Raw genomic sequence first — 20212 nt, forward strand, 5'->3', positions numbered from 1 at the left:
ACGGTTTGAAAAGTTACCTACAGGTGGTCAAAAATATTTTAAAACAGATTTGAAGATTGTTTGTAGTGTTTTTCCTCATAACATGAGGCACAAACCTTGGGCGAGGGCGGATTCCCCGTATTGCTATCACCCCATGTAGATTTAAATCAAAAGAGAAAATTCGGAGACTTCCTAGCGTGCAATTAAATGCAAAGACAAAGCCCTTAAGAAAACCATTCGAGAGGGCTACGAAACGAATAAAACACAACGGTCAATTACTTCTGTGGGGCTGAATTAAACTGAAGGGAAGTCACGACGCCCTAACGCCTACTGAGCGGCAATAGACAGAGGCACCTTAGCCACCGCGGGACCCCTGCAGGCGTGCAGGAGCCAGCCAGTCGCGCAGGCGCAGGGCCGGAGCGGGAATCCGCCCCGCCTTCCCCGGGCCCCGCCCCCCCTGCTTCAGTTCCGGGTCCTGTCAGTAGGGGCGGCCGCGGTCTGAGCAGCGGCCAAAGCCGCGAAGCTGCGCGGCCCGGGTTTCCAGCCGGGCCTCTTTCCCGGCCGGGCCCCAGCATGGCTGCCCCCAGGGCTGCGGGTGGGGACGGTGCCGTGTTGTCGCGTTCCTGACGGCCCCTGGCGTCTGTGCTCTCCTTCTCTTCCCCAGGCCACTCCAGCAGACATGTTTGCCAAGGCCTTTCGGGTCAGGTCCAACACGGCCATCAAGGGGTCGGACAGGTGAGGGAGAGAAGGGCCCTGTTCCGCCCACCAGGGCACCCAGCCATTTCTCCATCCTGGCTGGCCCACAACCGTCTTTGGACTAGCTCAGCCGACCCGGGGTGGAGGCCGAGGGGTCCAGCGGGGTAAGGGACCCCAGGGGACCAGGCTGGAATAGACATGTTTTGAGGGTGAAGAGGGAGAGGAGGCCTGATTTATCTCCTAGGCTATCTTTTGGATATTGTAATTCGTTTAAAGGAAAACGTAATTCAATCAGCGCTTACTGACTGCGATCTATAGAAGGTATTGCGGAGGGCGCCAAAAAAGAAAGAAAGGAAAGAAGGAAGGAAGAAAGACAGACGGACAGGGTGCCACTCTCCTAAGAGCTTAGAGTCCCTGAGGAGAAATCAGATGGGGAACCGAGAACTACAACGATAGGAGGAAAAGTGTCTAGTGATTACTTCTGGCAGGAGACACAGACGGATGGAGGGAGAGGTGAGGGAGAATTACGGGACATGTTTTGAGGAGACCTGTATCTGTTCAGACAGTGTCGCAAACGCAGATAGCACGTTGCGAATTTTGGACCCCGTGTTCTATAGTTGTCACTCTTGGTGCCCTGGTATAGCTTTTTAACCATCTGGGACAAGTTTGCCAAGCATAGAGAGAAGGGAGAGGGTGCGAGGGCTAGGCATAGAGGCAGGAAGGCAGGGCTGAATTTCCAAAGTCAGGCTAACTTGGTTACTGCCTGGATCTCAGTTTCCCTCTTTCTTCGTAAAATGGAAAGTCTTGCCCCCAAGAATATGTGACAATAGAGGAGACATGGGATGTGAAAGAGAATAGGATGTTTTGGAAGAGTGTGCGAGAGTAGGGCATCATAAAGCAGTTTTTCCTTGGCCCCTTGATTTGATAGTAAGTCCTTCCGAATCCTTTGCATTTCTCAAAATGCATCCAGGCACGATTCATACCACTCATTGGTTTGCTTTCTGCAGGAGAAAGCTTCGGGCTGATGTGATGGCTGCTTTCCCCACTCTAGGAACAGATCAGGTCTCTGTGTTGGTACCTGGAAAGGAGGAGCTCAACATTGTGAAACTGTATGCTCACAGAGGGGATGCAGTGACTGTGTACGTGAGCGGTGGTAACCCCATCCTGTTCGAAGTGGAGAAAAATCTGTACCCGACAGGTATGGCAACAGGATGGACATGGCCATTACTGTAATCCTGGCCTGGCATCCGTTTCTCCTTATTTCTTTCATTCACCTGTCTTACTCAAAACAGTAAGTGCCAAATCTCCCAGTACCATCCGTAAGAATCGTTTTGGGCCCAGTGTCCCTAGAATTGGGTCTTTCAAGGTCGAAACTTACTGCCGTAGGAGGGAGAATGAAAGGGCCAATACAGAAAGAGCGCGGTTGCCAAGAGATATTCTGAGATGAAGGAACAGTAGTTCCTAGTGGGTTAACTAGGGATGGAGCAGGGGTCTCGAAAAGGGTGGCATTTCAGGACATGTAGGAAATACGTCTTAAAACGATGGCTGGCAGGATTTTCTTTAGAGACTGAAAAGATCCTGTGATAGGAAAGAAGCTGGGTTAATGAAACCACGTACCCAGCAGTCTTAGTGATGTACTCCCATCGAGATACCTCACAGGGATTCTTCCTTCGGCTCTATCTGGCTCTCAGGATCCTTTGCTTTCTCTCCTTGTGACAGAACTCAGACATCTAGGGTCCTTTTGTCTCTAGCTGCTGACACCTGCTTTGTCACTGGGGCTTTTCTTGCCCTAAGCTGGGCTGCAGCAGCGTAGGGCAGTCTCCTTGGGCCGCTCCTGCCCCCACCCCACTTTGCTGCTATAGGGACACAGGAGGCGCTTTTTGATCTAAGGGTTTTTACCACTAATCACTATGAAAACAGAGGGAATACAAATAATAAACATGCGGAAATTTCCAAATTGTTTACAGGCTGGTGCCCTGTTCTTAGTCTACTTGTTTCTGAGGTCACAGATGGAATCCTCCTTGGTGTTTGTCCCCGCTTTTACCTGCTGTGCCCATTTCTACAACTACAATCAGGTGGAGTGATGGGGTCTCCCAGTCTCAGGTGACATCCAGGTTTTTAAGAATCTACCTTCTTCATTCCAATAGCAAAGCCTGTGGGCCCACTGCTTCCCTGTTATTTCCTAAGCATACCCACAGAAGATTTCCGTAGTCACTGAGGAGAGAGCTTTAAAGACAAGAGAGTGATTACCATTTATAATTTTTAAAAATTATATTCACAGGTACTTTTGTATATATGTATACTTTTTCAATTTTTAGTAGTTTTACCACCTTCACAAGTGTGGAAATTCTTGGTGATATCCTAATATTTATCCTTCCATATTTCCATTTTATATGGCTGTATAATGGTATAAGTATGTTTATGTGGTTTGTAAGCATTTTTATGCATATTTGTAATCGCTTATATTGCGATTATTAAAAGATAAAAAGGTATATTAGAAAAAAAAAGAATGTGCCTATTTTAAGAAGGAAACCCCTAGAAACCAAGGCTACACTGTATGTTAACTAACTTGAATTTAAATAAATACATTTAAATTTGAACAAAAACACACAAAAAACAGAATGAACCCTCTTTGGGCCTCACAGCCTCTTCTCTAGCTTTGAGCTGAGTTCCTTTACTGTCCCTGAATTAAAGTGGCCTTCGCGTTTGGCTTTGCCAGTGCCCCAGGGGATTGACTTTTTGGCAATAAATATGTGTCTCTTTTTGGGCAGTGTATGCCTTGTGGTCCTATCCTGACCTTCTCCCAGCTTTCACGACGTGGCCTCCGGTGCTTGAAAAACTGGTGGGGGGAGCAGGTAAGAAGATTTCCCTATAATCTGGCTATCGACTGAAACCCGCTTAGGAAGGACGAACTACTCCAATAAATGTACCCGCTTCCTGCGTTCATATGGTTGAAAAATGGAATTTTTCCCCCGTTTGCGTTTCATCTCTCACTTGACTGCTTCCGTGAGGTCCCTGGGCCTCTACGACGCTGTTGAAAGACTTCAGTCAGCTTTGTACTTTGTACTTCAATGAGAAAATAGTTTGTGAACTGCCATATGCTGTCCTTTAAGTCAGTAAGCTAAATTTGGGAAACCAGAATAAGATAGGTCATGGAACTGGCCTTGGTGCTTCAGTTGGACCACTAGCCCCCCTAGGGAAATGCTGTGATACTCAGGTTGCCATCTTTTAATTTTCATTATGAATAACCTAGCTGATACCTGATAAAGGTTTGTAGGTTGAGTGAACGAATAAATGATGAAGTAGAACTTGGAATTGTTTAGAGGCAGAATACAGGTTGTGATGCATTTGTTTCGTTTGCTGCAGATTTGATGCTGCCAGGACTCGTAGTGCCCCCTGCTGGTCTGCCTCCGGTACAGAAGGGTGACCTCTGTGCCATTGCCTTGCTGGGGAACAGGTACTGTGTCAGTCCGCTGTGCCTTTGGGGGAAAAGCTTGGGTAAAACTGGGGGAAGATTTGAGAAATGACAGCTTCCAATGCATATGGATAAAGGATTACACGAGAAAAAAACAAACAGGTTTTTCTGGAGTGGGCCACTGGGGCCTTGGCCCTGAGCCTGTGGAGGTGTCTTTATATCTGGGCCAAGTGTATTTGCTGCTGCTGATTTTTTTTTTTTTCTAGTAATTTTACATTTCCGGAAGAGTTGCAAAGATAGTGTAGAGTTCTTATCCAGCTTCTTGTAACGATAACGTTTTTTATAACCAGAGTACAGGTATCAAAAGTAAGGAATTAACACTGGCACAGTCCTATGAATACAATTGTAGACTTCATTCATATTCCCCCAGTTTTTCCATGAAATATCTTTCCATACCACTTTGCATGTAAATGTTGTCTTAGTCTCTGGTCTGTGACGTTTTCTTGGTCTTTCTTGGTCTTTCATTGCCTTAACACCTTTTTCTTCATCATCTACATCATCATCCTCTCTTTTAATTCTGTTTTTCATTATTTATTTTTGAAAAGGAGAGGATGTCAGTGGGCAGAGGCAGAGAGAGAGAGAGAGAGAGAGAGAGAGAGAGAGAGAATCCCCCGACATGGGACTCAATCCATGTGCCCCGGGATCATGACCTGAGCTGTAACCAAGAGTCAGACGCTTAACTGACTGAGCCACCCAGATGCTCCTAAGTTATTTGGATAGTTTTCTTGAGATATATTTTACATACTACAAAATTCACTAACTCCAAAGGTACATTTCGGTGATTTGTAGTGTATTTTTACAGAGTTGTTCAGCCTTTAAACATAAATAAGGAAGTATTCATAGGAACAGTTCCGAAAAATCAAAAGCCCCCTCACCTCACAAACCTTTTCTCCTAGAAGTAACCGTATCATTTGATGCATATTCTTGTCAGCCTTCTTGAATACATGCATATGTGTGCTTATGAAAACGTACAATTTTGTTGTGTATGGTTAAAAATACAACCAAATGGAATTATGCTTTATCTGTATTGTTTTTTCACTTAAGATCATGGGGACATTTTCCAGGTCAGCAAGCTCAGGGACGCTGAGCCTTCTTACCTGCTGTGTGGTGATGGAAGAGGTCCTCTCCGAGTGGACCTTGTGGTCACCTCCAGTGTGTCTTCATCACAAACAATATCTTTTTTTTTTCTTAATGTAATTTGTTGTCAAATTGGCTAACATACAGTGTGTACCGTGTGCTCTTGGTTTTCGGGGTAGATTCCCATCGTTGATTGCTTACATACAATACCCAGTGCTCATGCCAACAGTTGCCCTCCTCAGTGCCCATCACCCATTTTCCCCTTTCCCCAGCCCCCTCCCATCAACCCTCCATTTGATCTCTGTATTTTAGAGTCTCTAATGGTTTGCCTCCCTCACTCTTTGTTTGTAACTATTTTTCCCCTTCCCTTCCCCAATGGTCTTCTGTTAAGTTTCTCAAGTTCCACACGAGTGAATATATATATATACACATATATATGTGTATATATATATATATATATGTATATATATATATATATATATTTTCCTCTTATCCATTCATCAGCTGATAGACATTTAAGCTCTTTCCATGATTTGGCTATGTTGAAAGCTCTGTTGTAAACATTGGGGTCCATGTAACCCTATGAATCAGCACTCCTGTATCCTTTGGATAAATTCCTAGTAGCGCTATTGCTGGGTTGTAGGGTTGTTCTATTGTTAATGTTTTGTGGAACCTCCACATTGTTTTCCAGAGTGGCTGCACCAGTTGGCGTTCCCACCAACAGTGCAAGAGGGTTCCCATTTCTCCATATCCTCGCCAGCATCTGTTGTTTCCTGAGTTGTTAATTTTAGCCACGCTGATGGGTGTGAGGTGGTATCTCATTGTGGTTTTGATTTGTATTTCCCTGATGATGAGTGGTGGTGAGCATCTTTTCATGTGTCTGTTGGCTATCTGGATGTCTTCTTTGGGAAAAGTGTCTATTCATGTTTTCCTTCCATTTCTTCACTGGATTATTTGTTTCTTAGGTGTTGAGTTTGGTAAGTTCTTTATAGATTGTGGATACTAATCCTTTATTCAATATGTCATTTGCAGATATCTTCTCCCATTCCATTGGTTGCCTTTTCATTTTGTTGATCGTTTCCTTTGCAGTGCAGAAGGTGTTTATCTTGATGAGGTCCCCGTAGTTCATTTTTGCTTTTAATTCCATTGCCTTTGGAGATGTGTTGAGCAAGAAATTGCTGCGACTGAGATCAGAGAGGTTGTTGGCTGCTTTCTCCTTTAAGGTTTTGATGGTTTTCTGTCTCACATTTAGGTCTTTCACCCATTTTGAGTTTATTTTTGTGTATGATGTAACCAAGTGGTCCAGTTTCATTCTTCTACGTGTTGCTATCCAGTTCTTGCAGCACCATTTGCTAAAGAGACTGTCTTTTTTCCATTGGATATTGTCTCCTGCTTTGCCAAAGATTAGTTGGCCATACATTTGTGGGTCTTATTCTGGGTTCTGTATTACATTTGTCTATGTATCTGTTTTTGTGCCGATACCTGGTCTTGATGATTACAGCTTTGCAGTAGAGGCTAAAGTCTGGGACTGTAATGACTCCCACTTTGGCTTTCTTTTTCAATATTACTTGGGCTGCTCAGGGTCTTTTGTGGTTCCATACAAATTTGCTCTGAGAAGAATGCTGGTGCAATTTTGATTGGGATGGCATTGAATGTGTAGATTGCTTTGGGTAGTGTTGACATTTTAACAATATTTATTCCTCTAATCCATGAGGATGGAATGTTTTTCCATTTCTTTGTGTCTCGTTCAATTTCCTTCATACGTTTTCTATAGTTTTCAACATACAGGTCTTTTACATCTTTGGTTAGGTTTATTCCTAGGTATTTTATGGTTCTTGGTGCAATTGTAAATGGGATTAATTTCTTGATTTCTCTTTCTGTTGATTCATTATTGGTGTATAGAAATGCAACTGATTTCTGTGTATTGATTTTGTACCCTGTGACTTTGCTGCCTTTATGTATCAGTTTTAGCGGCCTTTTGGTGGAGTCTTTCGGGTTTTCCATATAGAGTATCATGTCCTCTGTAAAAAGTGAAAGTTTCCCTCTTCTTTGCCAGTTTTGATGCCTTTTATTTCATTTTGTTGTCTGATTGCTGAAGCTAGGACTTCCACAACTGTGTTAAACAATAGTGGTGAGAGTGGACATCCCTGTTGTGTTCCTAATCATTGGGCTGGTGGGAGGGGTGGAGGAGATGTCCCCCCCCACCCCCCCTCTGGTTACCAACAGGTTTTTCTCTATACTTAAGTGTCTGTTTTTTTCTTTTTCTTTTTCCCACTTTGTTTTGTTTCTTAAATTCCACATATGAGTGAAATCATATGATATTTTTCTTTCTGTGACTGATTTATGTCACTTAGCAATTATACTCTGTAGCACTATCCATGTCATTTCAAATGGCAAGATTTCATTCTTTTTTTATGGCTGGGAAATGTTCCATTATGTGTGTGTGTGTGTGTGTGTGTGTGTGTGTGTTATAAATATATATGTACGTCATACATGTGTATGTATTCATTATATATATGTATATGTATACCATATGTGAATGTATGTATCTATGTTATATGTATACCATCCTCTCTTTATCCATTTGTCAGTCATTAGACATTTGGGCTATTTCCATAATTTGGCTGTTGTTGCTACTATAAACATTGGGGTGCATGTATCCGTTTGAATTAGTATTTTTATATCCTTTGGGTAGATACCTCGTAGTACAGTTGCTAGATTGTAGGGTAATTCTATTTTTAACTTTTTGAGAGACCTCCCTACTGTTTTCCAGAGTGGCTGCACCAGTTTGCATTCTCACCAACATTGCCAGAGGATTTCCCTCTCTCCACATCTTCACCAATACCTGTTGTTTTCTGTGTTGTTTATGTTAGCCATTCCGACAGGTGTGTGGTGAGACGTCATTGTAGTTTTGAGTTGTACTTCCCTGATGTTGAGAGATGTCGAGCATCTTTTTATGAGTCTGTTAGCCATCTGGATGTGTTCTCCGGAAAAAGGCGTATTCATGTCTTCTGCCCGTTTCTTAACTGGATTATTTGTTGTTTGGGTGTTAAGTTTATATCTTGTTGTTGGGTGTTGAGTTCCTATATGTTTTAAATATTAATCTTATGAAATTTTAAAAGATTGGAATTATTGAGAGTACATCTCAGACCAAACAAAGTTAAGCAAGAAATCAGTTTAAAAGATAATTAGAAGAACCCCAAGTTACTAGAAATCGACACTTTAGAAGACAATCTTTTAAAAAATTAAAGCAGGACTTCTAGCTTCTGTGGTGTGATGAGCTTGGTGAACTCACTGAGCTTACTGAGGACATTAAGAAATAGACTCACACATTTCCAGTTGCCTGATTTAAGACAAAAGTCAGAGTGAAGCAGTGTAGTACGAAAGCGGTGATATTTTCAGCAAATATTGCCCGAACAGTTGGATAGCTATATTTTAAAAGTACGTCTGTCGCTCTTAGTACCAGATACCATACACAAAAGTCAAAATGAGTTGTAAATGTGAAAGAGAAAACAATGCTTTTAGGGGAAAACATTATTGCATCCTAGGACTAGGCAAGGATGTCTTAAATACGACACGAAAGGTACTAATCCAAACGGGAAACAATTTTACATTTAATTCAATTTTAAAATTAAGAAAACCTCTTTAAGTTTGTTTATTTATTTTGAGGGAGAGAGTGAGTGTACATGCACAGGCACGTGCCGGGGGGCGGGGGGGGGGGGCAGAAGGGCAGAGAGGGGGAGAGAGAGGGAGAGAGAGAATCCCAAGCAGTCTTCACATTCATAGTGTGGAGCCTGATGGGGATTGAACTCAGGAACTGTGTGACATCATGACCTGAGCCAAAACCAAGACTCGGATACTTAACCAACTGAGCCACAGGTGCCCCAAGAAAATTATTTTTGGTTTTAAGCTCCAAACATTTTTTTTGTCCATTGCAATGATTCTATCCCATGACATTAACAAGGACTGTCTCTGCTGTGGCTAGAGCCATAGACGTGCAAGGCGACTAGTGACCCAGAATTCTTTTCTGCTTACACGTGTCAGTGAATTCAGCCTGAATTTGTGGTTTGAACCCTCTGAAAACGTGTCCAGCTTCCAAAGCTGGCTACCAACTTCCAAAGCAGGCTTGAAGAATACGTTTGAAAAAATTACACCCAAGCATAACTATGAAAACCAAACATCTAACTGTTCCATTTAAAATGCAGAAATTCTGCTCAGTAAAAAACATGTAACACTGAGCAAATAGACAGCCCATCGACAGAGAAAATATTTATAGTACATATGTCCAAGAATGTACAAAGAGTATAGAAAGAATTCCCACAATGAGATAAGTAAAAGACAGATAACTCAGCAGAAAAGACTTGAATAGACAATTCACCCAGGAGGATATCTAAATGACCAGTTGCTACACGTGAGTTCTCCACTTCATTTGTCATCGGGAAAAGGGGTATTAAAGCCACAAAGAGGTACTGCTCTGTGTTCACCAGAATGGCCAAAATCGCACAGATTGGAGACATCAAGTGTGTTGAGGATTTGGAGCAATGTATACACTGCTGATGGCACACCAGTTAACAGAATCCTTTTGGGAAACTCTCTGATGTTACCTGGTAGACGTAAACGTATTCACGCGTCATGTCCTACCATTTCACTCCTCAGTATGTACTCATCAGGAATGACGACCTGTCTTTACCAAAACCTCATAATAGGCTCATAGCGGCACTACTTCTGTTAGCTGCAAACGAGAATCCACCCCGATGCCCAGTGGCAGGCACACAAATAAAATGAGATATGTTCAAAGAATTGAACATTACACGCCCTAAGAATTAATGATCCGCAATTAAACCCAACAGCGTGGTTGAATGACACACGGTTTTTCACAAAAGGCTCTGAATACTAAAGACTCAGTATCTGATCTCTCAGCTGATGCAGAGTACCAGACAGGCAAATGGACTCCATGTTCCCAGAGATCCGGAGAGTGGTCAACCTGTGTGTGGTGAGAGGAGGGCGAGAGGGACTGACTGAAGGGACAACCGGGGCTTCCCTGAGACCTAGTGCTGCGCGGTTTCCTGAGCTCGGTGCTGCTGCAGAGGCGTCTTCACCTTCTCGAGATTCAGCAGACCCTTTGCTTCCCTTCTCTTCATGCTTATCGTATTTCAACATAGAGTTTTAACAATCCAGCATTCCAGTTTCTTGAGTTTTGAATTGTTAAACTCATTTATGTCCATTGAGAGTGATCCTGTTGTTTCACACACGTATGTGACACGTCCTTAAAAGAATAAGTGCATGGCAAAAACAGACACATAGACCAGTGGAATAAAATAGAAACCCCAGAGTTAGACCCACAAACATATGGCCAACTAATCTTTGACAAAGCAGGAAAGAACATCCAATGGAAAAAAGACAGTCTCTTTAACAAATGGTGCTGGGAGAACTGGACAGCAACATGCAGAAGGTTGAAACTAGACCACTTTCTCACACCATTCACAAAAATAAACTCAAAACGGATAAAGGACCTGAATGTGAGACAGGAAACCATCAAAACCCTAGAGGAGAAAGCAGGAAAAGACCTCTCTGACCTCAGCCGTAGCAATCTCTTACTCGACACATCCCCAAAGGCAAGGGAATTAAAAGCAAAAGTGAATTACTGGGACCTTATGAAGATAAAAAGCTTCTGCACAGCAAAGGAAACAGCCAACAAAACTAAAAGGCAACCAACGGAATGGGAAAAGATATTTGCAAATGACATATCAGAAAAGGCGCCAGTATCCAAAATCTATAAAGAGCTCACCAAACTCCACACCCGAAAAACAAATAACCCAGTGAAGAAATGGGCAGAAAACATGAATAGACGCTTCTCTAAAGAAGACATCCGGATGGCCAACAGGCACATGAAAAGATGCTCAACGTCGCTCCTTATCAGGGAAATACAAATCAAAACCACACTCAGATATCACCTCACGCCAGTCTCTGACCAAAATGAACAAATCAGGAGACTATAGATGCTGGAGAGGATGTGGAGAAACGGAAACCCTCTTGCACTGTTGGTGGGAATGCAAATTGGTGCAGCCACTCTGGAAAGCAGTGTGGAGGTTCCTCAGAAAATTAAAAATAGACCTACCCTATGACCCAGCAATAGCACTGCTAGGAATTTACCCAAGGGATACAGGAGTACTGACGCATAGGGGCACTTGTACCCCAATGTTTACAGCAGCACTCTCAACAATAGCCAAATTATGGAAAGAGCCTAAATGTCCATCAACTGATGAATGGATAAAGAAATTGTGGTTTATATACACAATGGAGTACTACATGGCAATGAGAAAGAACAAAATATGGCCCTTTGTAGCAACGTGGATGGAGCTGGAGAGTGTGATGCTAAGTGAAATAAGCCATACAGAGAAAGACAGATACCATATGGTTTCACACTTATGTGGATCCTGAGAAACTTAACAGAAACCCATGGAGGAGGGGAAGGAAAAAAAAAAAAGAGGTTAGAGTGGGAGAGAGCCAAAGCATAAGAGACTCTTAAAAACTGAGAACAAACTGAGGGTTGATGGGGGGTGGGAGGGAGGGGAGGATGGGTGATGGGTATTGAGGAGGACACCTTTTGGGATGAGCACTGGGTGTTGTATGGAAACCAATTTGACAATAAATTTCATATATTGAAAAAAAAAATAAAGATAAATTAAAAAAAAAAAAAAAGAATAAGTGCATGGTTTGCGGGAAAAGCAGGTCGCAAATATCAACCAGCACTGCATTCTTGGCAAAGTTCACTCACGTTGCCTGGGTCTTGTTTGTGAAAGCGTTGCCTAACGTCAAACTCTGTAAATGATTTCTTTTAAAATTTTTTTAATGTTTATTTATATTTGGTGGGGGGGGGGAGAGGGCAGAGAAAGAGGGAGACTGAATCTGCAGCAGGCTCCAGGCTCTGAGCTGTCGGCACAAAGCCTGGCTTGAGGCTCAAACCCACGAGCTGGGAGATCGTGACCTGAGCTGAAGTTGGATGCTTAACCGAATGAGCCATCCAGACACCCCTGTAAATGATTTTTAAAGGTGCTTTTATTATTTTATCTTTTGAAGTGTACACACGATAGATCTGAATGGGTTTGAATAATTAGAGAGTTAATGAAATCCGAAGTATATCACCGGTTACTGCCTTGCACATTCCAAGAACCTGAACATGTTCCAACTTAGAACAGCCTGGGTTTATAAAAACAAAAGTGGGTCACAGCATTAACATTCAGTGGGAGTGCAGTGGGAGTCTGATTCCAACTCTGGCATTGCTGGGGTTTGTGATTGATTTTTTTTCTTTTACTTTGCAAAAGTTTCTGATGGGCGGAGCATCTAGTAATCCCTTTCATTCCCAAACTGTGTTTCAACTTCCTTTTGGAGCAAGTGCTTTCCTGCTCTAATCACAACTTTTAGCTGAAGAGCAGCTGACATAGAGTGAGCAGTGTCGGCTATTAAATGTGCCCCTAAAGGATCCTCAAAATGAGATTTTCAGCACAGGTGGTTTGGCTTATGTGGTGGACTGTTTGTGTTGCAGAAGGTAAGAGTGAAAAAAAGAAAGCCTTTCCTGTGTTATAAAACATTTTCTGTTCTGCTTTTCACAGTGGTAATAGGAATTTGGTGTAGATTGTGATTTAATTACTGTTCTGTAGCTTAGTGTGTGAGTGGCTTTTGACATTGTTAAGTTTCAAAAAATAGAAGCAGCTTATTTAGGTGATGTGATTATTCATCATAATTTTATTTAATGTAAAAATTCAAAACATGTTTTAATATTTTGAATGCTGTAATATAAGCATTTCCCTTGTAATTATCATAAAACATAATTTACTCTTTTTGCTTAGAATTTTTACCCAAATGCTTTCTGTGAAAGTATGAAAAAGCATATGAACATATATAGAACCAGAACAGAAATTAGACAATAGAAACCTTCAAATCAACTAATGACTAGATTTATCTCAGATATAGATGTTAACTCTTTCTAAAGAAGAATCTCTTTAGCATTTACAACTGTTATTGTCACGGCCTTAAAAGTCTTATAGACAAGCAAGCATTACTTGTACCTTTGGCATGAATATACCATATAAATTTGAAAAAAATGAATATGCAATGTTTATACCATCCAAATATTCTCATGGGTGTTTTCCTGTGGTTGTATTTGAGGTATATTCTAGAAGACCAGTCTAAAGACTATTCTTAAGAGAATAGTGAATATGAATGTAGAAGTTTTTATTTTCTGGCATTAGTAAGGCGATTTCTAGACATATAATTACATTTAATTCTAACACTACTTCTCAATAGATTAAAAAGTTTCTTTGGATGGAATTTGGTTTCTAGTTCATGATAGGAAACTGTGGGATACTATTTGATTTACTTTTTTTGAATGACATTTTTAAAACAAATGAGTTACCTATCATTCATAAATTTCCAAAACATTTCACTAAGTCAACAAGTTTTTTTGAATGCTTGCTTCCTGTCAGCCTCTAAGCATTGAAATATACCAACAAATAACACTAAAGCTCTGTCATTGATGGTCTTTCAATTTAGAAAATGAAGGCAGGTATCTCTCTTTAATTATATTCCTCAGTCATTTTTTTAAGGTTTATTCAAATATGCTTCATTTTTTTTTTTTTCTGAGAACGGAGCATTTTTAGTTTCACATTCTGATATGCTATTGCTTGATTTTTAGTTCAGAAACCTTATATCCAGCCACCTTTGAAACTAGCTATACAATCGTATTTACTGCATATGTAAATATTGCAGTGTGTATTCAAATGTAAAATATTATTGTATCGGCAAAGAGTTCCAGAACACTCTTAATGCTACAAACCATTACAAACATCTTTTTCTGTACACAAGTGTTTTTGTCTTTTCTTTAGCAGGAGTATGTTCAGTGTTTCAATATTTACATGCTGTTTGCCTAGGCTTTATGTGGACATCATTTGTCATGTAAGGAAGATTTGTTTTCTTTCCAGCTCATGTTTAAAACTCAAGAATTGATGCCAAGTTTAATTAAACTGTTTCAGTGATTACAAAGTGGAATTTGAAATTTTAAAATCGGGTGTTATAAAGCATGTATTAAAAATTAAGTAATACTGATGTCAACTCCTTACTTACATAATTGATTCCAGCTGACTCATTTCACCTGTATTTTCTATTTCACCAAAATGTGTTTAAATGTGGCATCCGTTTCTGCTGGTGAATTGGGCGTTAGCACTCTACACGCTATCGTGAGACTGACTCTAAATCCGGCTAATTCCTAATAGAGAAACTGTAACATTACTATTTAAAGTATTTAAAGCAATACTTTAGCCTCATGATTTTCCCAAAAAAGCACATGATGCACAAGTGAGTAGAAAAAAATCACATGAATTTTCAGCAGATGTAGAACTGTGATTTATTCCTTGTTTGCCAAAAAGTTCTAAAACTGGTTTGAAATGCCAATGCCATCAGTCTACCATACCTAACAGAAATTTCACTCAACAAAGTAACCTTACTCATTAAAAATATCCATATATCCTTCAATAGTTGCCTCTGGTTTTATTTCCCATGTAGAAATAAATATGAAATAGTAAATTGAGATATTGAGAAATAGCACATTGAATAGTGAATGGTAAATTGAGGAATTGAGAAGACAGTTTGGAACACCAGCACAATCTGCTTTCCTCAACCAGTCTTAATGTTTTAGCATTTCATAAATTGCCTCTGTCCTGTGAAGAGTGAACACTCCTCAAAAAATCCTCCTCACTCTAAAGAGGAATGATAGCCCATAGGAAGAATTTATTGGCCCAAGTTTCATGGAGACCAGTTAGTACCTTTTGGATGCAATAGGCTCTCTGCTTTGCCATTGCCAGGTGTGTAGAAACATTAGTTGTTTCTTTGTAAAACATCGCAGTTGGACGAATCACCACAGGCTGCTAAGAACTGGTCATATTTACAGGACAAAGTTTAGAATAACAGTCCCTCAATCTTACCACATAGTAGTTTCTGTTTCCTGGAATATATTATGACCAGCTTTTCATGTAGACCGTTTAGACTTCGGGTCTACAAAGTGTATAATCTTTGAAATTAGCCACAGCCCAGAAATTCCTGGCTGAGAAATGTGAATAAATTAAAAACCTACTAAACCTACTAAAATTTTGTTTGGAGAGATGTGGGTGTTACCTAATTCTGGAGGTTTCAAGGGCCAAAAATAATCTTTCAGGACCTAAAATATAGATCAAAGCTAGAGAGATTCTCTTCTATCAGAAAACAAAGTAAAACAATTTTTTCTATATTGTTTCAAGTACAAGATGGTTTCCAATTTTAGAGTTAACCCTCAAATGGAAAAAATAATTGACATTATCAATCGTAAGAATTACTTATAAATTAATTAAAAGTACTATTTTATAAAGATGTGTATGAATGTTATACACAGTTATGTAATCCAGAAAACTTGAGGTAGTGGCGTTTAATCCCGAACTCTGTGTTTCAATGCCAATATGATAAATAGGAATTCGCCTTCTGCTGTTAAGAAAACTCCAGTTTTTAGAAATAGTTGTGTGATGTTTACCTATATGGTGTGACTTAAAGTTGTGCAGTGTCCCAACTGCTTTCAGTATCCTCTCTTCTTTGAAATGTAGTAGGGGCACCTGGGTGGCTCCGTAGGTTAGGCATCCGATCTTGATTTTAGCTCAGGGCATGATCTCACAGTTTGTGGCATTGAGCCCCACAGCAGGCTCTGCGCTGACACCTGGGAGCCTGCTTGGGATTCTCTCTCTCTCTCTCTCTCTCTCTCTCCCTCTCCCTCTCCCCCTCTCCCCCTCTCCCCCTCTCCCCCTCTCCCCCTCTCCTCCTCTCCTGTTTGCACCCTGTCTCTCAAAATAACTAAATGAACATTAAAAAAAATAAATTCTATTTTAAAAAAAAGAAAAAAGAAAATGTTTTTTAAAAAAGAAAAAAAGACCGGGTGCCTGGGTGGCTCAGTGGGTTAAGTGGCTGACTTCAGCTCAGGTCATGATCTCGCGGTCCGTGAGTTCGAACCCCGCGTCAGGCTCTGTGCTGACAGCTCAGAGCCTGGAGCCTGTTTCCGATTCTGTGTCTCCCTCTCTCTGACCCTCCCCCATCATGCTCTGTCTCTGTCCGTCTCAAACATAAATAAACGTTAAAAAAAAATTAAAAAAGAAAAAAAGAAATGTATTGATTTTACTAGATTCAACAAACCTGAAATTTATGTGGAATACCAGACACTGTGAATAAATATTTTACAATAGTAAAATCCAATGTCTTTACTGCAATTTACTGTGAATCATTATAAGCTGATAAGTTCTCTATTACAATTTCAGTGAGGAAAGGTAGAAACGGATGATGAGGGTGAAGAAGGGACTAAGGAACTCTGGAAGGTGCTGTGGCCCTGGGAGGGGAGATCTGATGGGTGAAGCGTGACAGTGAGCGCCATGAGAAGGGTCAGAGCAGATGCCCCGGGAGTGTCACGAGAGGGAGAGGTGTGCCACAGCAAGCCTTGTTTATTTTTAATGTAGACATAATGGAGAATGCATATGCTACTTTTCTGCCTGCACATAATGTTAAGCTAGAAGTCAATTATCAACTTTTGTTGAAATTGTTCTTAGCTGAAAATAAGTATGTCCCCCAATGACACATAAATTCTCTTCTGGCCTTTGATTGCTAGGGCTACTGGCCAAGTCTACATCGATCCACTTTTCTTTGCCCAATCCCTGATTGTTCTACAACCTTTGCACTTTCCCTTCTTCCCAGTTATGCCTCCCCGTCACCCCACACACCATTCCTACCTGCCCAGGATGTGAGTTTTTCCCAACCAGTCTATCCTGTGCTCACTAAACTGATGTGCATTTTACCCATAGCTTAACAACTTTAACTAGTTTCAGAATATGGTGCATAAACAAGAGATGATATATTTGGGGTATTTTAGGAAAAAAATCACAAAATAACAAAAGGGTTAAATAGGTTTGACAGAGTACTTCTTTGTGTTTGGACGTTTTAACTGAGAGAGCCAAGTTTCTCAAAACATGTTGACCAAAAATGTAATAGATAGGAAAGTGATTACAGAATTGTTCCTTCAAAGGCTCCCCAAAGCCTTTTTGAACAAAATTAAAATGATTCGTGACTTCAAAATTATGGCATAAATTGAAAATTAAGACACATAGACAAGAGGTACAATGGAGTTACAGATAGCAGAGTTTTTTGGGTTCATGCAATAGAGCTTTGAGATCACTGCACATGTGTTCTCATGTCTTACCTTTTACACTGGTTGCCGTCCACTGTGCTCTTCCCATGGGTTGCCTGCAATCTGCGGATATAATGGAAAGGTTCCACAAGAGCTTCATATTCATCCATTCATTCTTTCATTCATTTATTTGCCCATCCAATGGCCATTTTTTAAGTGACTGCTAAGTGCCTGCTAAGTGCCAGGCATTAGGACTAGCATTTACCAAAAGGCCATTTAGTGGTAAAACAAAAGGAATGATTATTGTATTTCATCAACATATTGTATTTTACTATATAAAGCATTGTGATGGAGGCAAGCAAAAGAGAGACTACAGGATCATTTAGAGGAGGCAAGAAATCCAAGTTGGAATGAGAGTCTGGAGTGGGATTGGGTTGGGGAGTTTGTTTGTAAGAGGTGGAATGAAGAGAGCCAAATCTGTCAGGGTCACGATGGCATCTTGGGTAGGCTTTGAAGTTTGGATGGGAGTCATGGAAATAAGGATGCCAGGGAGGAGGACATTCAAGACTGAGGAACATGGCTCCTGGGTGGCTCAGTTGGTTAAGCATGGGACTCTTGATTCAGCTCAGGTCATGATCTCACTCTTGACATTGAGTCCCGTGTGGAGCTCCACCCTGGGAATGGACCCTGCTTGGGATTCTCTCAGTCTCTCTCTCTCTCTCTCTTTCTCTCTCTCTCTCTGTCTCTGTCTCTGAATCTCTCTCTCTCTCTCTGTCTTCTTTTACTCCTGCACCCTCCATAAACAAACAAAAAAGGACTGAGGAAACATCAGTTGTGTTTACAAAAGACTGATAGTAGATGTAAAAATGGAGGATTGAAATCATCCCCACCTTTCTAAATCTTCCATCAGTTACAATTCCACAAGTACTACAGGTGAAATTGGGTATAGTGTGTGTTGTTTTTCTTCTTTTCTTTTTTAATCCTTATCCTCAGGATTGACATGATAATTATTCAGATGCAAAATCATTCCTGCTACAGTTTTTAAAGGTCCTTATTTTAATGTCTCCCTCCAACTAAGCTCCTTTTTGATAGCAACCAGTCAATATATACTAACAATTTATTGTAAGAAGCTACCATTTTGACTTGAACAATAATTGGCATTAGGTAGTAGCGATCCAAATACTACACATTTCAAGAAATTTGATTTCAGTGATATATTCAGGATGTTTCCTGATAGTAACTTGCTTCAATCCTAATTATGGCATACTTGTATTCTGCCCAATTTCTTATAGCTATGACCTGTTCTCCCATTTGCTTTTCATAATCCTGTAATTATCTTCATGGTCTTTACACTGTTAAAATTTCGAGAGGAAATTGCATAGTCATATTTAAGAAAATTTTTAAGCATAAGTTTATTTTTTCAAATGCCTCAATAGTATAATATGATCTCTCTCTGCTTTTTCTAGAGTTTATTTTTTAAAAACTTCATTGCAACCGATAACTTTATTTATAGAGGTGTATATATTATTTGCCACATGTCTTTAATTATCCTCATGTTATTTGTAAAATAGTCTGAATATATCTTATTTTGAAAAACTAATTGGATCATATCATGTATATGTATATGTAACTAATATTCATATATACCAATGAGAAGATATGAAAGAAATTTAACATAAAATATCTATTTTTGCTATTTTCATTTTGTCCATTTGATTTACTTTTTCGATGTTGATTTTTAGTTTGGCTTTAGAATATGTTCTAATGCCTACTGAGTTTAGGATTAAGCTATTTAAAAAGTATCTCCTCTTCTTTTTTTCTCAAAATAATTTTAGAAAAAAAGAGTAATTGTACAAAGAGACCAACCTTACTCTACCAAAACAGTCTGGTACACATTTGATTGAGGTTTTTGTGATTAGGTTTAGAATGTCTTAGAAATGAAAGGAAAATTCAGCAAAGAATTTTAATCACAAGAGTGACATGACCAATTTTGGAAAAAAAATCCTATGTAACCCCGTGGAGAATGGAGGCTTGCAGACTAGCTAGCAGACTGTGTCACAGTGAAGGTGGCAAATGGTCATAATCACAACTAAGAGTTTGGAGATGGCACTGGAAAATGGGGAAATGGAGTAGGGGGTCGTGACACTGTTTTCTTACAGTCAAGAGATGCCATTTAAAGTTCAAGGAAAAAGCACCATAATTTTAAGAGTTATTTGAAGTAAAAAGGGTAATCAGTATGAGAATACTTCTACTATAGTAAACATATATACATAGTAAAAATTGTGAGAAGCTGGTAGGAAGATTATGTGAAAGGTGTGTATATTTGTCTTTTCCATCTGGTTGTTAAAAGCAATTAACCAAATTTGAAAATTCAAGAGCAAGTGGTATAAATGTATTATTTTGAAACATAACCTGAGGAAAATGCATTTGCCTCAGGCTAGCTAATGGGCTAGTGGTGTGTGTGTGTGTGTGTGTGTGAATTGATTACTTTAAATGTTTTGAAGATGGATTACTCTTGGCCGATTTGTTTAAAAAATAATTTAAATGAAATAAATTAATTGATAAAACTTTATTACCTTTACCTTGCATTACCTTAATAGGATAGGAACGGTGTTTATCAAAATATTAATATATTACTAAAAAATAGTTCTGTACTCACAATATTGGCATCTATGTTTGAAAATTAACTTATTTTTCCAATAGCCAGAATGCCATGAAGTGGATTTGAATTTCTAAAATGAACACACATATTAGCCTGCAATTAAGCATAAAATCTTCATCATGAACATTAAATT

General features: G+C 40.0%; 2 protein-coding genes across 10 annotated transcripts in view; both read left to right on the top strand.

Moving 5' to 3' along the window:
- Nucleotides 1-20212, top strand: part of CFH (complement factor H) — a 224954-nt gene that overhangs the window by 110867 nt on the left and 93875 nt on the right. For 5 of the 6 annotated variants that reach the window (XM_027074901.2, XM_053209179.1, XM_053209178.1 and 2 more), the window contains exon 1: nucleotides 12567-12776. The exons of the other annotated variant lie outside the window; for it this stretch is intronic. In XM_027074901.2, coding sequence (XP_026930702.1) covers nucleotides 12719-12776 — 58 coding nt within the window. In that variant the 5' untranslated portion in view covers nucleotides 12567-12718. Of the gene's footprint in view, nucleotides 1-12566; nucleotides 12777-20212 lie in introns of those variants that run through there. 6 annotated transcript variants of the gene reach the window in all.
- LOC106987307 (eukaryotic translation initiation factor 2D-like) lies at nucleotides 430-12688 on the top strand. Of its 4 annotated transcripts, none has more exons than XM_053209184.1 (5): nucleotides 433-714; nucleotides 1683-1873; nucleotides 3447-3530; nucleotides 4042-4132; nucleotides 12118-12542. In XM_053209184.1, exons 1-5 carry the CDS (start codon nucleotides 659-661, stop codon nucleotides 12182-12184), a joined length of 489 nt encoding a protein of 162 aa, XP_053065159.1. In that variant the 5' UTR covers nucleotides 433-658; the 3' UTR covers nucleotides 12185-12542. The 4 variants fall into 4 exon arrangements, with proteins under 4 accessions (XP_053065160.1, XP_053065159.1, XP_053065158.1 ...); XM_053209183.1 differs by lacking the exon at nucleotides 12118-12542 and adding an exon at nucleotides 8001-10509; XM_027074928.2 differs by lacking the exon at nucleotides 12118-12542 and adding an exon at nucleotides 12550-12688 and having other exon boundaries at nucleotides 527-714.

Source organism: Acinonyx jubatus, chromosome E4 (assembly GCF_027475565.1).
Source record: "Acinonyx jubatus isolate Ajub_Pintada_27869175 chromosome E4, VMU_Ajub_asm_v1.0, whole genome shotgun sequence".
Taxonomy (NCBI): domain Eukaryota; kingdom Metazoa; phylum Chordata; class Mammalia; order Carnivora; family Felidae; genus Acinonyx; species Acinonyx jubatus.

Coding starts and splice junctions, on each gene's coding strand:
- LOC106987307 (XM_053209183.1), top strand. CDS start 659: ATGTTTGCCAAGGCCTTTCGGGTCAGGTCCAACACGGCCATCAAGGGG. Junction 715..1,682: donor GCCATCAAGGGGTCGGACAG/GTGAGGGAGAGA, acceptor TGCTTTCTGCAG/GAGAAAGCTTCGGGCTGATG. Junction 1,874..3,446: donor GAAAAATCTGTACCCGACAG/GTATGGCAACAG, acceptor CTTTTTGGGCAG/TGTATGCCTTGTGGTCCTAT.